The following is a 20,000-nucleotide window of genomic DNA, read 5'->3' as shown; positions in this document are numbered from 1 at the left end:
GGAGAAATATGAACGAAGAACAGATAGTGGCCTGGGACAGAGTTCCTTAGAGTTTTAAGTGTGGTATTTAATTTTCAGTACTTTCTGTAATGGTTAATCCTTTCTGGCCAGTGAGATTTCCTGGCAGTTTCACACCTAAGAAAGGAACTTCCTTTAGAAAAGGGAACTTCACTTTTCAGAAAGCCTTTCCCTGGCTTTGGAGAGGAAAAAGGATCAAAGATGAGATGGGGTAGGAGAAAGTCAAGGAGACCTTAGTTCTGAGACTGTTGCTCCAGTTCAAAGTGCCACACTTTAGGGTATCATTTCTGAGCCTCATTGTTACCAAGTAGAACTTTCACAACTGAGTTGTGCCAGAGAAAACTGAATCAAAAAACATGCCCAAGATCACATAGTTTAACTGTTTCAAACTCAGGTCTGACCACAGTTCTTCTGCAGACCATTATTCTTTTTTATTTTGGGTGGGGGGTACCAGGGATTGAACTCAGGGGCACTCGACCAACCTATTTTGTATTTTATTTAGAGATAGGGTCTCACTGAGTTGCTTAGGTTCTCGCCAAGTTGCAGAGACTGCTTTGAACTAGTGATCCTCCTGCCTCTGGCTCCAGAGCCACTGGGATTATAGGCGTGCGCCACAGTGCCTGGCAACCATTATTCTTTATAACCACATATTGGTTCCGTTTACATCACCCATGTTTACTAATAATCTGTAGTATTAAGTATATATTTGTATGCTTCCCCCCACCCCAAGATGGGGTTGTAAAAGAGCTCTGACATTTACTAACTCTATGGCTTTAGTCTCTGTGTTTATACTAAAGTATTAGTTAACTGTGCCCATAGTAGTGTTATAAGGATAAAAAAGTAATTTGTGGAAAGTCACAATATATTACCTAGCACTAAAATTATAGACATTGTCTGCCATTAAACTCATGAGCATATTTTGCCAAAAGTTTATAGAATAGACCTATTCTTAGAAAACTTGAAATCCTTCCATCACCTTTTGCAGAAGGTTTTTCTTTGGTAAACTTTTTGTTTGTTTGTTTCATTTTTTTCCCCTGTTATTGGTTGATTTATTAACTGGGTTTATTTCCACCAAATATATAGTTTTAACTTTTATAGGCAGTTAACCTTCTTAACATTATTATATCTTAAAATCCTTTCTAATTATTAAAATTTGACAATATGAAAAATATGATTTTAAAATTAATGAAAACAGTAATATCACCCCTGATACTTAACTATAAGAACTCAACAGTAAATATAACTTTATTCCTTGCTCTTCCCCTAAAACTAGTAAAGACTTTTCTCATGCTATTAAAAACTGTTATGGCTACATAACATTTCATCATATGCCAAATTTAACTATTTTCTTACTAATAGACTTTTGAGTCATTTTTAAGAAGAATGTCAATCTCCATGTTAATTTTCTTCAAAATCAGTTTGGGTTTGCTTTTAAAAATGATAAGAGTTTTTTATAATTATATCTAGAACAATCTACCTCAGACTCAGTTTAGAAAGCACTTAAGTATCTTTTATGTTATCTTTTTCATTTCTTATTTTTTAACTTATATTTTAAGCAACTAGACAGAACTTTTACTTTTTAAATACTAGTTATTGTCAATTTCGTTTTCATTTTTTAACTTTCTTGAATATCTAAGGATATTACTTTGTTCCATGTGTCTATGCTTATATAGATATTTAATTCATTATTTTATAAACTAAGATATTGAGATCAATGTTTTCTCAAGTACCGCTTTGACAGCTTTCTATAATCTTATAATGCAGCAACATCCCTTATTTAATAAAAACAAAATTTATGTTCAAATTTCATCCATGTCTCAACACAATTACATATTAGTGTAAGTTAAGTATTATCTTTATCAGCTCACCTTGGAAGAAAGTCTAAAAAATGAGACATCTTTTCTCTAACACTCTAATTTTCATACAAAGTTATAAGTTTTACCCTTTGCTTGAATGTCCATGAACATAAATCTGGCCTACTACATAATGTGAAATTTCTGTACTCTAGGTTCTTGTCGGGGAGAATAAACTCTCAACCGGCAAATTCACAAGCTTAATTGTCAGATAGATGACCTGGAGTATGTACAGTCTGTTCATTTTACCGTATTCTATATTTTATGCTCACCCCAATCTAAATCACTGCAGAGTTTTGTACTAAGATTACATTGTACTCTGGGCTGAGTCATCTTTTCTCTCCTATATTTTGACATCATACTTTGGCCTAAATCAAGTTATTTGTAAGAAACTTCTTGTAAAAAAGTTTTATTCTAGGGCTGGGATTTTGCTCAGTGGTAGAGAGCATGCCTAGCACATGTGGGGCACTGGGTTTGATTCTTAGCACCACATATAAATAAATAAAGGCCCATCAACAACTAAAAAAAAATATTTTTAAAATTTATTCTAAAATCATCATTGTATATTGTTGAGGATATTGTCCACACATGTCCCCAGAAAAGATCTTTTTCTATATTCAGTACCAGGAAAAGCAGCATTGATTAGATCCTTCTTTTCTCTGGCTATTATGTTCTCAGAAGCAAATATGTGGCTCACCTCTATCAAGCATAAACGTTTCAATACCTGTTTTTGGTTCTGGATCTACCTCATTAATTGTCTTATCCACCCTCAAACACACATACACGTTTCTATAATTGTTTTTTATTTGTATCTCTATAACTGCTTCAAGTTTTCTTTTGCAATGAGTGGTCTACATTAAAATTTGATTTGATATACTTTTGGATATGTTTGCACTTCTTTTTTGGATATGTTATTTTAAATTAATATGGAAAGACTGTAGTGAGGAAAAAAAAAGTATATCATAAGAATTAAAAGGTAGAAACCTGGAATTAGAGGAAGATGTAATTCTCAGCTCTGCTACTTGTGGGCTGTGTAACTTTAGGCAAGTAATATCATCTCTAAGCTTCACTCTCCTCATCTCTGAAATGGAGATAAAGATAGTGTTGTTCTCCTAAGTTGCTATGAGGATAAGAGTAGTATCTACCTCAGAAGGTTGATGGGAGGATTAAATGGAAATGCATATGAAATGTTTACTAGATGCCTACCACTTAGGAAGTATTTAAAAGTGTAAGCTTTTGTGATCCTAAACAATGGTTTACTAGCTTCAATGAGTTCTTGAATACCTGAAAATGTTGGCAAAATTTACTTGAGAGGAGTCCTATATATTTAATCAAACTCTCCAAAGGAAGAATGATCCCTAAAGAAGAATAAAAATCCTGAAGAACAGGATTTCTCTTTTGAATAGTTTAATTTATGTGCCTCTATTTACCTTTCCTCCTTGATTTTGTTAAGAATTGAAGTTTCTAATTACATTTCATCTAATATGTACCTAGTTTTTCTTAGAATTTTTTGGAAGATTTTGTTATAATTATGAAATCCTCTCCTCTTTTTAAAAATCTTTTATGTTTATCTCTCCCAGGAGATTGGAGGCCCCGGGAGGGCAGGGTATTTTATATGCTCAGAAATTTAAAAGTATGGAACACTTTGCAAATTTGCCTGGCTTTCTTTCACAGGGGTCTCGCTAATCTTTTCTGTATGGTTCCAATTTTGGTATATGTGCTGCCAAAGAAAGCACTGAAATGGCCTTTTTACTTATGGATATTCTGAAATATACTGTATCTTTTACTACAATATCAATTTTCTTATGTTTGCATTGTGTAATAGACTTAATACCATCCTTTAACTTTTTGTCTGTTGGTAATATTTTGAGTGTATCTCCTTGAGTAAAATATTATGGAATTTGTTTTTCATTTGTTAGTTAGCAAGACATTTTGTTTTGTTTTGTTTTCTGGTTTCAGGTATTGAACCTAGGTGCGCTTAACCACTGAGTCACATCCCCAGCCCTTTTTATTTTTTTAGACAGGGTCTCGCTTAATTGCGTAGGGCCTCACTAAGTTGCTAAGGCTGGCTTTGAACCTGCGATCCTCCTGCCTTAGCCTCCTGAGCCACTGGGATTACAGGTGTGCACCACCACCCAGCAGTGCAACTCTTTCTATAGGGTGGGTCAAATAATTTATATTTATTGGCATGATTGTTAGTTTTGGTCTTTTTCTTTAAGCTTTTTTAGGGCTGGGGTTATAGCTCAGTGGCAGAGTACTTGCTTACCATACATTATAAAGCTTAGTTCAATCTCAGTACCACAAAAAAAAAGTTTTTAAATTGCTGATTGCCTTTATATGATATTTGTGGTATATTTGCATCAATTTACTTTTTATCAAAATTAGGATTTTTAACATTGGAATATATGCTAATATATCTTTTTATTATAATATTTTTTCTTTTAGGAAAAATGTTTATAAGAATATAGAACACATATCACTTTTAAAGAATATAATAACTCATGAGCACAAAATGGTTCAAATCAGTAATAGATATTTAGTCCCTGTGCTGGCATATTAGGATTCTTTTTTATTAAAGACCTCAGAGACTGGGTGAGAATAAAAATAAAGCTTTTAAGCTCATATAGCTGGCCAGGGAATACACAATTTATATCTGGATAAGAATATAGAAAAAAATCATTGCCTAATACTCAATATCAGATTTTTTTCCCAACCCAGTATGCAATTTGCAACACTACGTTATCTGTTTCCCTCCTGAATTCCATTCAGCCAGGCCCTCCATAGTCACAGGTTCTCCACCTTCCAGTTCAACCAACTGTGAAATCTACTTGTTTCCTCAAAGATATTTGAGGGAAAAGAATTCTATCTATACTGAATGTGTACAGACCTTTTTCTTGTCATTATTCCATAAATAATACAGCACATAGTGTTTACATTGGATTAGGTATTATGAATAATCTAGCATGACTTAAACTATACAGGAGATTATACCAAAATGCTATACTATTTTATATAAGGGACTTGAGCACCCACAGATTTGGGTATGGGGGGTAGTCCTGAAACCAATCCCTGTGGATCTGGAAAAGACACACAAGTCTATGTAAACCTTCCTGTTCCATGTTCACTCTATCCGTGATCTTTATTATTGAATGTATTGGATGAGAGGTAGCAGCAGCATCTTTCAGAGACATGATAACATTCAGCCTAACTATATTACTGACCATTCACGCAGGCCAACAAATCCTGTAATACTAAAGCAGTGGTCTATGGTAATATAGTTCATAACTAAGGAAAAGCTATACAAGTAGTGTTGCTCTTCTACTACCTTGAAACAGGACTTAACTAGAATTTGGAGATGATGGAAAATATAGGCTGCACCATTTCCTTTAATAGGTATGATTGTCAAATTCCCAATATTCTGTTATAATGTCTTGACTTACTGGGATTTACTTTATCCATCTCAAGATGTAGATCTTTTTAAATTTGCCTTTGTTACACCGGTTGTAATACCCCAAGTTTTGCTGGACTGATCCACCACACACTTGTCCCATTTGAAAAGTCCCTACTTGTTTTGCTGGGTTCCCTCTTTCCCCATAATAGGGACCAAATCCAGTGCTCCACTGAACTACATGCTCAGTTCTTATACTGGGTTTATATCATTTATCATTTATCTATTCCTAAATTTTTAAGTAATTTTTTCCTTATATTTCTACTAGCTAGTATATTCAGAATTGTGTCATTTTTCTACTGCCAGATGGTCCACCCAGTAAAAACCATCTACTCTGCAACATCAGGATCATAGAAATCAGAGATCAAATATCAAGTGTCTTAGCAGCATGAAACTTTGTGAAACTGTTCATGTCTTATAATTATCAAAACATTTTAAATTTTTAATTGGGAATGTTTTCTCATTTTTAATATTTAGTTGGGCATTTTAATTTCAAAATGGAAATAATATTTGTGAGGTAATTTGATAAAATATGTACAAATTTCTGCTTCTGAAAAAGTCTGAAATAGTTACTATTGGATCAGCCTTCCACAAATAGCAATGATAAATTCTGAACAAAATATAAAAAGCACTGAATGCACTGGAGATCAACATTTTGAAGAAGGAAATGACACTGAATGAGATTCCTAGTTTTTATAGCTTTTAGCCTAAGGAAAGGTCCCATCCAAGGGCCAGCCAAAACTTGAAGAGAAATCTACTCTTTCGTTGGTTTGAAAAATCAAAAGATAAAATTCTAGCAACTATTGCAAGTGAAAAGTAAATGGGAAATCTCAGGAATGAGACAGTTCAACAAAGGAAGCCCCATATTCTGACTATAAACTCTTTCATATTTTTGTCTGATACCTGACCTTCACATGTGCAAGACATACTCTAGATGGTACAATTAATGATAAATGAATTACACTGAGATTTCTGTTCTCTATGCATGGGAGACAGAGTTTGGGATCTGAGTCCAGCCAAGATTGTTTTTTTACTAAAACAAAAATTAATACTTTTCAGAGAAATAAAACATAATCCAGACTTTATAAAATATGTCACCCACAATGTCCAGAACACAACCTAAAGTTACTAGGTATGTGAAGAAAAATGAAAAATAAAACCTAGAGTCAAAAGCAAAATAAAAAATTACTGGAGACAACCCCTAATCTACCCCAGGATGACCTGGATTTGGGATTTATCAAGCAAATATTTTATAATATGTTTAAGGATGTAAAGAAAAATACACCTGAATGGATACATAGAAAATCTCAAGTCAAAACTATAACAAGTGGCAATTCTAGAATTTAAAACTAATAAAAATGAATAAATCACAGGCCTAGGATGATGGAGGATTTCACATTCAAGGCCAGCCTTAGCAACTTTGTGAGACCCTGTCTCAAAAAAGGGCTGGGGGAATGCTTCAGGGTTTCATTCTCAGTACTGCAAAAAAAAAAAAAAAAAAAAGTCATTAGATATGCATAATGGTAGATTGGAGAGGAAGCAAGAGCCAGTGAACTAAAAATAGATCAATAGAAATTATCCAATCTGAAGAACATATGAAGGTGAGGAAAAGATCATAAAAAGGTGAACAAAGCCTCAGGGTATAAGAGGTATAATTAGTGTAACCAGAAGAAACAAGAATATGAAGTTGGAAAAATACTTGGAGAAATGAACTAAATTTTCCAATTTTGTTAAGACAATTTTATAACTTCAAGAAGCTGAGCAACCCCAGTCAAGATTGAATATAAAGAAAACTTCATCTCAATTCATCATAGTCACATTGTTTCAAGCTGAAAATATAGAGAAAATTAAAAAAGAATTAGAGAAAAAATGAATTATAGACTTACATCAGAGAACAGGGATTCTAATGATACCTCACCTTTCATCAGAAATAATGGAGCATAGAGGACAAAAAACTTTTAACTCTGAAATCTGTATCCAGTGAAAATATTTTTTTTACATCCTATGATAGGAATTGTACCCATACCATGGATGCTCTACCACTGACCTACATTTGCATTCCTTTTTATATTTTTATTTTGAGGTAGGGTTTCACCAAGTTGCCCAGGCTGACCTCGAATTTGCAAACCTTCTGCCTCAGCCTGCCAGGTAGCTGAGATTGTGGGTGTGCACCGCTGCACCTGGCTCCAATGAAAATATTCTTTAAAAATAGAGAAATAACTCTTCCAGATAAAAGAAAACTTAGATAATTAACAGCATACCTGAACTACAAGAAATGTTAAGAAAAGTACTACAAAATGAAGAGAAAAATGGCTTGGATTCCAGCTCTTTGGAAGTGAATGAAGAACACAAGAAATAGTAAATATATCGGTAAATATTTCTTTACAATACATATGGCTGTGCAAAGAAAAAAATGTAACAATATTATGAGGCTTACATATGTAGATGTAATATTACTACTCTGTTACATATAACAGCTATAGCATAAAGGGCAGGGATAAGACTTAAAAAGTTCAGAATATATGTCATAATCTTTAGAATAGAGCTTCTCAAGCTTTTTGGTCCTGATACTCTATTATACTCCTAAAAATTATTAAGAATCCAAAAATCCATTTTTATGTACATTATATCAAATACCTCAAACATATTAGAAATAAGAATTGAGAAATTATAAAAAATGTTCATTTAATTCAAAAAATAGACCCATTACATGTTAATATAAATAGCAAAAAAAAAAAAGTTTGTGTGTAGTGCTGGGGATTGAACCCAAGGCCTTGTGCATGCAAGGCAAGTACTCTACCAACTGAGTTATAACCCCAGCCCATAAATAGAAAACTTTTGTAAAAAATAATTATATTTTCTAAAAGAGAAGATAAGCATTGTTTTACATTTTGCAAGTCTCCTTAGTGTCTGACTTAGTAGAAGACAGCTGGGTTTTCAGGTCTGCTCCTGCATTCAGTATGTTCAAGTACATGAAGAAAGCCTATCTTTTCCAGTATTTGCAGATGGAAAACAGATAATTTTATAGACTTTTCAGATATTTGTGGGTATTTTCTTTAATACTACACCAAAACTCAGAAATCAAGGTTTTGTAAAGGTCAGTTGGCATGTAGAATTTTAAATTGTGAACTCTCCATTGGTCTATCTTGCACTTTGAGCAATTCTGTAACATCATGCATTGATCATTTAGACATGAGTGGTGACAGATCTTCTAAATGTTGGCATATTTCATTTCAAAATGTCCAAAATCACATGTGTTACTATCACACCATCTCATCAGAAAAGTCTGGTTTGGGTAATCTGTCAATCATGGATACAAGTGTGTATAACTTTCCTAAAATTCTATTTTCTCTTGAAACTTCAAATTTCATCATTGGCAATAAAAACTTCCATATTCTTTCTTTGAAGTGATAGTCTCATTTTGTTTATTTTGGGGGAAAAAAACCAAACATGCCTAGCTGCCAAGTCTGAATAACCATTGTTTGTCTCCCATAATTGTCCATCAAGTAGAAAGTGGTGTTCTAAGAAAGAAAGAAAAAAAAGGTCTACTTCCAAATCAAATAATCACATAAATAGTTTTCCTGAAGGCCAACACTATATTTAGCATAAAGCAGAAGTGCATTAGGGGCACAACTTATCACACAGAATATTAAATACACTAACACTGTAGGGTTGATGTTTAATATATTTTCACTGCTTCATCAAAGATATTCTTAAATGAATTTTTTTAACTAGGAATGCATGATAACGAAGAATACAGTATATCACTGTAAAATGATTTACATTTTTAGCCTGAAAAAAAATTTCCGGTGACTTTCTCATTTCTATTGTGAAAACAATATTTGGTGTTTAAAGCATTCATCACACCTGCACTTAAATTTTCAATTCCTTTTGCTTTAAGCTCTGAATGGTTTCAAACGATGCTGCAGCTTATCTTGGACCATAATAGTATTCAAAATGTTCTGTTACAGACGACATAATAAGGTAAATTCTTCACATTTATGATGCCTATTGAAACATAACTTTCATAATATTTTTGTCTTTTATTTATATATTTCCTTCAAAGTAGATTCTTCCCCTCATTGAGACAGAGCTCTCTGGTACTTTCATCTTTCTCAGTATCGTAGAGAGAGTAGCTGTGTGTTGAGAGATTTTTTTTAATTGTACTAAAATATACATAACATAAATTTTTAACAATTTTTAAGTGTAAGTTCACTGATATTAGGTACATTCATGTTGTTGTGCAGCCATCACCACTGTCCATTTCCAGAACATTTTTATCATCCCAAACTGAAACTCTACCTGTTAAATAATAATTTCCCATTCCTAAGACAATGATCCATTCCTAAGTATGAAAACTGGGGTTTTATTTTTCATTTTGAAGTAAAATATTGAATTCTAAAATGAGTTTTATACCAAATGAGTTTTAAGTTTCTGAAGAAAATTCTAAATATTGTAAAGCTCATTGTGTATGTATTCTGTGTTTTCATGTAGATGCAAGAAAAATTTGGGGATTTGAAAATACAATTTGTTAAATGATAAAGGGTTTCAGTGGTATAGTCCTATAATGGAAATAGTAAGAACCCAGTAAAACTACAGAGAACAAACTGAGTTAATCTCTGAAAATGTTTTATATATATAAATTTATAACCTAACTCCACTGTATCGGAAATCATAGAAAACACAGAACAACATGCACACAAAGAGATGACGTCATCATGTATCACCTAGCCTCAGAAAACTATACTCAAGAAAAAAAAGGCAAAGAATAAAGTCATTATCTTTTTTTTTTTTTTTTTTTTTTTGAGGTACTGGAGATTGAACCCAGGAGTGTTTCACCACTGAGCTATATTCTTAGCCTTTTAAAATTTTCAGACAGGGTCTCACCAAATTTCCCAGGTTGGCCTCAAACTTGAGATCCTTCTGCTTTAGTTTCTCATGTCGTTGGGATTACAGGTGTACACCACCATGTTCAGTTTAAGTAGTTTTTATTTTGTTTGATTTTGACATTTAGAGTCCTTAGACTACACTTTAAAAACTGCTGTCCTAGAGCAACATTAACAACAAAATACAAGAGGGGCAAACAGAAAACACAAAGTAAAATGTAAGCTCTAAACCAGACATCCCTAATTACATTAAATATTATTGGTTAAAAAATAGACTATCAAGAATTGGGCAGGTGGTATGGGCTTATAGTCCCAGCTACTGAGGAAGCTGAAACAGAAGAATTTCCTGAATCCAGGAGATCCAGGACAGCCTGGGCAATAAATATAGTGAGATCCCCTACCCCTGCCCCAAACAATACACCGCCAAAATTTATTATTTTTTTAACCAGCAATTGAACCAAGGGGAGCTTAGCCACTGAGCCACATCCCAAGCCCTTTTTATTTTTTTGAGACCGGGTCTTGCTAAATTACCAGGACCTCGCTGAGGCTGGCTTTGGTTTTTTGTTTGTTTGATTGGTTGGGTTTTGCTTTGTTTTTGGTACAGGAAATTGAACTCGGGGATACTTAACCACTGAGTCACATCCCCAGCCTTTTTTATATTTTGTTTAGAGACAGGGCCTCTCTAAATTGCTGAGGCTAGATTTAAACCCTCAATCCTCCTGCCTCAGCATCCCAAACTGCTGGGATTACAAGGCATGAACCATCACACATGGCCCAAATTGTTCTTTTTTTTTTTTTTTGGTACCAGGGGTTGGACTCAGGGGTACTCAAACACTGAACCACATCCCCAACCCTATTTTGTATTTTATTTAGAGACAGGATCTCACTGAGTTGCTTGGCATCTCGCTTTTTGCTGAGGCTAGCTTTGAACTCACAATCCTCCTGCCTTAGCCTCCCTAGCCACTGGGATTACAAGCATGTGCCACTGCGCCCAGCTCCCAACCAAAATTGATTTTTTAAAGGCCATCTATATCCTGGCTCCTAGGATGTACTTGAAATATATTTAAAGACATATATAGGTTGAAAATTAAAAATGGAAATCAATATGTTATGCATTCAGTAAGCATAGAAGGCTACATTAGTATCAGATAAAATAGACCAAAACAGAGTATTACCAGATATGAAAATGTACATTTCATCAGGGAGCAATAAATATATACCAAATATAAAGAGGAATGTTTCATCAACACATAATCATAAATTGGTTATGAAGCCAAATTAGTGAGAAATAAAGGGGAAATACATAAACCAACAATCATAGTTGGAGATTTTAATACCCTATCCTCAGCAGATAATAAAATAATATCAGTATACATAGAAAATCTGAACACTACCTTGATGCCCTATAACTGGAGAAGGAACATTTCTCTCAATTGATCATGAAAATGGTCATCAAAACATCACACAATGGGCCATGAAACAAATCTGAACACATTCAAAACTAGAATCTGAGAATGTTCTTCTCTGGCCATGATGCAAGTAAATATTAGTAACAGTACATCTAAATAAGTAAGGAAATGGACAACACCATTCTAAACATGTGGGCAAAAAGAAATCACAAGGGAAAACATAAAAATGGAGGCTAATGAAATATAAGATATCAAAATTTGTGGGAATGCAGCTAACTAGTGCTCGAAGGGAAAATTATAGCTTAAAATACTACATTAGAAAAGAAGAAAGATAAAAATGACATGAATTTCCTACTTAGACACTTGGGAGCAAAGAAAAAAATAAGTGAAGGACCAAGATAATAATAGAAACCAATGAAACAAAACAAGAGAGATTAAAGCAAAAGTTGACTCTGAATAGATCAATAAATTTGATTTGTAGAAAAAAGATTAAAATACAAAATGCTTATGCTATGAATAAAAGAGGGGATCACCACTCTCAATCTTATGATATTAAAAGAAAAATTAGTATTGTGAACATTTTTTGCCAGAAAAGCTGACAGATTAAATGGACACCATTGTGTGTGTGTGTGTGAAAACTTTAGTTTCAGCTAATTGTTCCTAAGGGGGAAAAAATTTTTAATAAAAAATATCAAAACTGGGGCTGGGGTTGTGTGGCTCAGTGGTAGAGCGCTCACCTCGCACGTGAGAGACCCTGGCTTCCATCCTCAGCACCACATAAAAATAAATAAACAAAATAAAGATATTTTTTAAAAAAACATCAAAACTATTAAAAAATAGGAACATGTGATAACAGGTTTTATGATGCCAGCATTACTCAGTGCCAAAATCGTCTTAACAAAAATATTACAAAATAAATAAAAATTATAGAATCTTATCCATCACTTATACTTACAGACTCAAAATCTGGTTGCATTCCTGGACAAGAGGGATTTGTCCAGGAATGCCACATTGGTTTAACATTTTAAAAATAGTCAGTGTAATTCACCACAGTAAGAGAACAAAGAAGAAAAACCACATTAACATTTCAATAGAAGTAAAAAGAAAGCATTTAGCAAAATTCAGCACCCTTTAAAAAAATTTATAGCCAATATTCTACTTAGATATTACAATCAATATCATACTTAAATAGCAAATGTTCTGTCCTTAACATTGGGAACAAAGAAAGGATGCCAATACTATTCCATTCTATAGTATAATATAACAAGAAAAAGTATAAAATTGTGAATTAAGAAATAAAACTGGGGCTGTAATTGTAACTCAGTGGTAAAGCACTTGGCTAGCATGTGTGATACACTAAGTTCTATCCTCAGCATAACATAAAAAAATAGATAAAGTTATTATGTCCATCTACAACTAAATGTTTTTTAAAAAAAAAGTAAGACTATCTTTAATTGCAGGAAACATGGTGTTTATGGAGAACATAAGGATCTTAAAGAGTCTATTGACCATTAAAATTAGTGAATTTAGCAAGTGCTCAGGTAAAAACTCATTATATTTTTAATATACCATATAGAAAATGAAATTCAAAAAACAGTTACAATAGTATTTTTTAAAAAGAATTGGATTATTTTTTTCCCAAAACAAGCATGATCTCTATCCTGAAAACTACAAAATGTTACTGAGTGAAATTAAGGACCTAAATTAATGAAGAGATATGACATGTTCATGGATTGGAAGATGCAGTATTGTTAAGATGGCAGTTCTCAATTTGATGTATAAATTGAATGCAATCCCCACCAAAATTTTACCATGCATTTTTTTAAAAATAGAAATTGACAAGTTGTATATGTTAATTAGGTACAATTTTTTGTACATACTTCAATAAAGTGGTTTTCAAAAAGGAAATTGATAAATTGATTCCAAAATTTATATTGAACCAAAAAACGTAAAATATTTAAAGTGGTGCTTTTCCATAGAACTTTCTGTGATAATGAAAATATTCTCTACCTCTAACATTCAGTATGAGTAACCATATATGACTATTGAGTACTTAAAAAAGTTCCTAGTACTGGGTGCTATGACACACACCTGTAATCCCAGTGACTCGGGAAGCTGAAGTATGAGAGTCACAATTTTGAGGCCAGTCTCAGCAATTTAGGGGCACCCCATCTTAAAAAATAAAAAGGGTTGGACATGAAGCTCAGTGGTATAACAACCCTGAATTCAACCAATCCCCAATACTACCCTTTCTCGCCTCCCCCAAAAAGGCAAAAGTTTCTAAAAGAAAACCTGAGTACAGGCAAAGATTTCTTAGGTCATAGAAAGTAATAACCATGAAAGAATAAATTGATAAATTAGATTTAATTAAAATTTCTTGTCAAAAGATAACATAAAATGCAAAGGGAAGCCACAGACTTCAAAAATGATTTGCAGTATGTACCCATATCTGACAAGGAACTGATGTTCAGCATATATGAAAATCAGCTGCAACTCTGATTTTTTTTAAGACAACCTAACTTAGAAGTGGTCAAAAGATTTGAGTAGATTTCTTCACAAAAGATATATAAGCCAGGCGAGGTGGTGTACGCCTATAATCCCAGTGACATGGGAGGCTGAAGCAGGAGAATCTCAAGCTCAAGACCAGCCTTAGCAATTTAGCAAGGCCCTAAGCAACTTAATGAGACCCAGTGTCAAAATAAAAAGAGATGGGGATGTGGCTCAGTGGTTATATGTCCCTGGGTTCAATCCCCAGTACAAAGAAAAAAAAAAGAGAAGAAAATATATAAAAAGCCAATAACACAACGTCTTTAGTCATCGGGGAAAGACAAACTCAGACCAAAATATTACTACACATCCACTAGCAGAGCTAAAATTAAAAAAGACTGGAAACCCCATAAGAGTCCTAGGACTGGCCAGTTGAGTGAAGCAACTGGAATTCCCATACTTTGTTCAAAGTGTAAAACTGAACATCCCTTTTGGGGAAAAAAAAGGCAATTTCTTAATATAGCTGAACTTATATCTCTCTTATAACCCAGCGATTCCACTCTTAGGTATTTGCCCAAAAGAAGTGAAAGTACATACACACACACACACACCTGCATAAGAACGTTCATAGAAGATATCCATTAACAGAAATATTGATAAACTGTCCTATAAACAAGCTCATATGGTCCTACAGGGGAATTCATATAATTTAACTCTCTGGTTTGCTTTGGAGTTTTCTAGGATGCAGGACAACAAACATTAAATCTAGGAAACTCAAGAGCAAACAGGAAGACTGGATTACCTCAGCAATAAAAATACCTAATTACTGATACATCCAGCCATATGGATAAACCTTAAAAACGTGGAGAGAACAAAACCTGCAAGAGTTCACCTTCTGAGATTCCATTTACATGAAGTTCTAGGCAGCTTGAGCTAAGCCACAGAATAGAAGGAGGGGAGTGTTTATACCTGGGGCATTGACTGATGGGAAGGGGTATACAGGAACTTTGGGTATCCATGATACTGTTATGTATTTGGGTAGAGATTGGGGTTACACAGGTGCTGAAGCCTTATTTTTCATTTTGTAATCCTGTATTTTGCAGGATGAATCTTATTTCGTTTTTAAAATCTATGAGTTTCTTTCATTGTTTTACATATGTGATTTAGCTACCGGTTATTTTGTTTTATTCAATGATTCTTTGTTTTCTTACAACCTTTTTAAAAAGTTTTTATTAGTATTTACAAGTTTAAGCAGAGGGTCTCTATAGTATAACATATCCTTTCAAGCCATCATCTTATTTCTCAATGTAGTGAATATAAACTTCTTATGGTTATTTTAGGTAATTCTTATAGAATTCTGTTTTCTTGTTCTTGTTACCTTACTCTTCTTTAATAGCATAGTAATATTTTAAATTTTTTTTTAGTTGTCAATGGACATTTATTTATTTATTTATGGCGCTGAGACTCGAACCCAGTGTTTCACATGTTAGGCAAGCCACTAAGCCACAACCCCAGACCCAATAGCATAGTACTTTTAAAACTACACCTGAGCAGAGAGTAGTGGTATGCATGTGTAGTCCCAGATATCAGAAGGCCTGGGCAGCATAGCAAGACCCTCATCTCAAAAAAAAATCTGGATTGGTTTTAGATTAACTTTTTTGTTGTTAACATTTATTGTTTCAGATTTATGGAAGTGAATGAGCTCAAAGAAGATACTATGTCAACATCTTTCAAATGTATAAAATGTACATCTAAAATGTATAAAATATATATTATAAAGGAAATTACTTTCTAAAATTTTTAAATAATTTTTAGTTGTAGATGGACACAATACCTTTATTTTGTTTATTTATTTTTATGTGGTGCTGAGGATCAAACCCAGTGCTTCATACCTGTGAGGCAAGTGCCAGGAAGTCATTTTTGATAATAATTCTCAACAATGTTAGCCCCAGTACACCCCTCTAGTAGTAAGAGTTTCATAACTGTTTCTATCCTGAAGTTAATAATGTCTAACCTTCTGCACATATAAAATTCAACATAATTACTCTAGTTGTAAGATAAGAAAAAAAAGGTTATCAATAAATATGTCAATTATAGATTTGGGGCATGATATACTAGTCAGATATTTGTATCTAGACATAGAAACCATGAAGGGGCCAGTTGCAAATGCAGAATGTTACAAGGTATTTTGCTTTGGTCACATACACCAAGTAGTATTGCTGTCAATGTCATGATTTTTTGAAACATTCAAACAACTCTTCATAAAATTCTGAACAAAACAAAGTACAAATTTCCCTCTATTTACACATTATATGTCTTTTCTGGAAATTATTGCATATGTTTATGCAAATATAAACCTTTGTTTATATGTAAAACCGAGTTAAATTCAGCCCAGATAATTATAAACAGTTCTTAATCTTCATGAATATCCAGAAAGATATTTGAAAGTTACAAGATGAGGGAACAATTCTTCTATGTGGAAGACTCCCCTGCGAATTTCAGGTCATATAGCATTCCTGGATCTTGTGTCCTAAATATCATAATCACTCCTTAATCTAAAGACAATCAAAATACAAAATTGCAAACACCATACAGGGATCTCTTTGAAAATGGTGTCATTTCTCAGAATGCTTTTAATGCATAAGATAAAATATATAGAATTACAAAGGAAACCAATTGTACTGAAATAAAAACCCCAAGTTAAGAATCCCTGCAAAAGGTGATATGTATACTCTTTTCCAATGTACATACTACTGTTGAGAACCACTAAGTTATAAGGGCTTTCTATATTTGGAAAAATGGTGAAAATTATGGGCTTAAATGTTATATATTTGAAAGTACATTTGAGTGCCTCAATCATTTTATCATCCGCATAATGGCAAAATAGAAAACTAACATACACTCTCTAATGGACTGGAATAAATAGCTGAGGAACTGACTCTCTCTCCTACTTTGTAGCAGAAATTAAGTGTACCAAATGGACTGATGCTTCTATTTTCCATTCATTTCTCATGACTAAACTATCTGATTAGCATTAATTAAAGTTCAGATCTTTTGCCAATTTGTCTATTCATATGTTACTTAAGGGAATAGGTAACCTTGGCAGAACAAAATCTTCCTCCAGCTGCCATTTGGCAAGTTGGCAAAGAACTTACACACATTAGCTTACACATATTAAACACAACATGTAATTCTAGGAATAGGAATTGTAAAGCAAGATATCAAGAATTTATTTCAATAGGCACCCACTCAGTGCTTTCTAGGAGTGCTTTGTAAGAGGTGACCATAGGGCTGTGGACAAATAGCTTGTGATGACTAATGTTCAGAACATCATGATGATGAATTTTGTTTCTTTTAGGGTATGTCTCTGTGCCAGACAGTTGTCGTAGGCTCTGTAGTCATTCTTCTCTACTCGTCCAGAGCTTGTTATAATTTGGTGGTGATCACCATATCTCAGGATACATTAGAAAGTCCTTTTAATTATGGCTGGGATAATCTTTCAGATAAGGTAAGTATCTACCACATATTGCCAATCTTCCATTAGTATAATTGGTAATTAAATTAGCCTTAGCTAGGAGAAGATTTTAGTGTTTTTTTTGTTTTGTTTTGTTTTGTTATTTTTTATTTTTATTTTTTTTTATTGGTTGTTCAAAACATTATAAAGCTCTTGACATATCATATTTCATACATTAGATTCAAGTGAAGATTTTAGTGTTTGACATATGCACACGTTTATAGAATCTGTGTTTAAATATCCTAATTTTCATGTGACTTAAGCTCTTCCTTCAGAAAGAACTTTCAAAGGAGTATTTCCTTTATTTTTGTAAATAATAATAGTAACATAAGCCTGATGATCATAAACCTAATTTACCTTTTTAAAAGGATGATGTTTAAATAATACTACATGAATTAATCGCCTGTAGTTAGCCAATCGGCATATCTTTAATTTTTTGGATGAAATTAACTCTTCCTTCTCAAGAATTCCATATAATTAATATTGGCTTTGTTTTAGATGTGTAAATAGTGAGTTTCTTTAAAATATAGCATTACCCATCTTACTAGAAAGCATTCATATTTCCTTAGGTATCCAGATATTTACTGTAGTAATTGCCAGTACACTAGCTGTGCATATTCAACTTCCCAACATTCTCCATCCCCTTCCTGAAAGTGCAGTTTGACATAATTATATGTCATACTTTTTATTAATTTAACCTTGTACTGAATTTGAGGCAACCTAGAAATATCATGTTTATTTTATCTTTCCAGGGATAAGGAATTTTCACATGTGGTTCCATGTGGCAGATTCTCTTCACACCTTTTCCCATTTTCCTCTCTCAACATCTAGTAGAAAAGAAACAAATTCATTATGTAGATTAGGCCCGAAAGCATATTTTTAAGTAGCAGCTGAGCTGAGTGACTTAACATGTTACATTTCTGTACAGGTCTAACTCAGTGTGAGTGCTATTGTGCCAGCCGAGCAGCTAGAATAATAGTCCCTTTTAAGCAACTCTCTTCAGACTATGAGGCCTAAAATTGGGTCATTCCTTGTTATCCAAAGATTAAAATTATTTTCATAAACTGATTCATTGAACAAATTAACAGCTTTTATTCTACTTAACATCAAAGCATTTTTATGTCCCATAAATGAAAAAGTATTGTTAATAAACCACAAATATAGAAAATTTTAGAGTTTATATGCTTGTAACTGATGCATTTTAACTTAACCCAACCTAAAATGAGGCAATTATATAGAGTGATTGCTTATGCGTAAAACAGGTATTAAAATGGTTCTGCCATATTCTATTTACAGGCTCATGTAGAAGATGTAAGTGGAGAAGACTATATAGTATTTGGAATGGTCCTCTTTCTGTGGGAACACGTGCCAGCCTGGTCAGTGGTACTGTTTTTCCGAGCACAGAGATTAAGCCAGAATTTGGTATGATATCCTACTACCCCCCACTGCTTGTTTCCTTATTTTTAAAAAATATGGAACACATATTGATTTTCTATTTTTAGCAAAGTTTTAGACTAAAAATCTTTATAGATTCTAGCCTCTTTTCCTAGTTAAATAGCATGTACTATCTAATACTTTATTCACAGGCACCTGCTGGCATGATAAACAGTCACAGTTATAGTTCCAGAGCTTACTTTTTTGACAATCCAAGACGATATGATAGTGATGATGACTTGCCAAGACTGGGAAGTTCAAGAGAAGGAAGGTAGATGTGACAAAAATAACTTATTCTGAATTTAATATCAAAAGCTTGAAAGAACGAGTCTAAGCTTTAGCCCAAATATTAAAAAGGTGATTTAATGGAATATGTCAATAAATATGTAATACTGAAGCTTAAAGCAGTAGATGTCTAACCCAGGTGGTATCTACACTATAAAGAACTACCATCGGACTTAAAGCCTATATATTACCTTAGTTTGAGAAATGCATTGGGGACAAAATGTATTTCATTTCATTTTCAGGACCCTTGTTTCAGAGCTGGGGGGAGAAGGAGGGGGGTGAGCAGGGAAGGAATGCTGTTGTACTGATTACATATCTGTTTCTATATTCCTAGTGCTGTTCCAAATCCACAAAGAAACACTAGATAACTTTGGGAAGTTTAGGTGCCTGAGGAAATTTTCCTATGCCCTCTTGTTCCAAAACTACTGCAAGTTTTTAACTAGTGTACTCTTAGCTCTGTATCAGGGCAAAGAGAAAACCTAATGCACACCTTCATAATTCTTTGAACTTGATATAACATTTTGGGTAATGCTAACTTCATTTGGATAAGTTCCTTGAATGCAGTTTTTTGAGCCTATATTTTCATTTGTAAATAGGGAAGAAAATAGAACCTAGCTCAAAGGATTGTAGTGAAGGATGAGTGTATGTGTGTTTGTATACATACAT

At 33.4% G+C, this 20,000-nt stretch overlaps 1 protein-coding gene and 1 non-coding gene across 2 annotated transcripts in view; one reads left to right on the top strand and one right to left on the bottom strand.

Moving 5' to 3' along the window:
• Window positions 1-20,000, top strand: part of Gpr137c (G protein-coupled receptor 137C) — a 49,608-nt gene that overhangs the window by 28,038 nt on the left and 1,570 nt on the right. The window contains exons 4-6 of the mRNA XM_046461638.1: window positions 17,460-17,609; window positions 18,912-19,037; window positions 19,202-19,320. Of these exons, the coding sequence (XP_046317594.1) occupies window positions 17,460-17,609; window positions 18,912-19,037; window positions 19,202-19,320 (395 nt within the window). The remainder of the gene's footprint in view (window positions 1-17,459; window positions 17,610-18,911; window positions 19,038-19,201; window positions 19,321-20,000) is intronic.
• On the bottom strand, window positions 3,501-3,607 carry LOC124104873 (U6 spliceosomal RNA). Its single transcript, XR_006855557.1, has one exon. It is a non-coding gene; the product is annotated as a U6 spliceosomal RNA (small nuclear RNA).

Source organism: Marmota monax, unplaced genomic scaffold, assembly GCF_021218885.2.
Source record: "Marmota monax isolate L192 unplaced genomic scaffold, Marmota_monax_Labrador192_F-V1.1 WCK01_AAM20220418_F8-fsc00001, whole genome shotgun sequence".
Classification (NCBI taxonomy): Eukaryota; Metazoa; Chordata; class Mammalia; order Rodentia; family Sciuridae; genus Marmota; species Marmota monax.
This window is presented reverse-complemented; position numbering and strand designations above follow the sequence as displayed.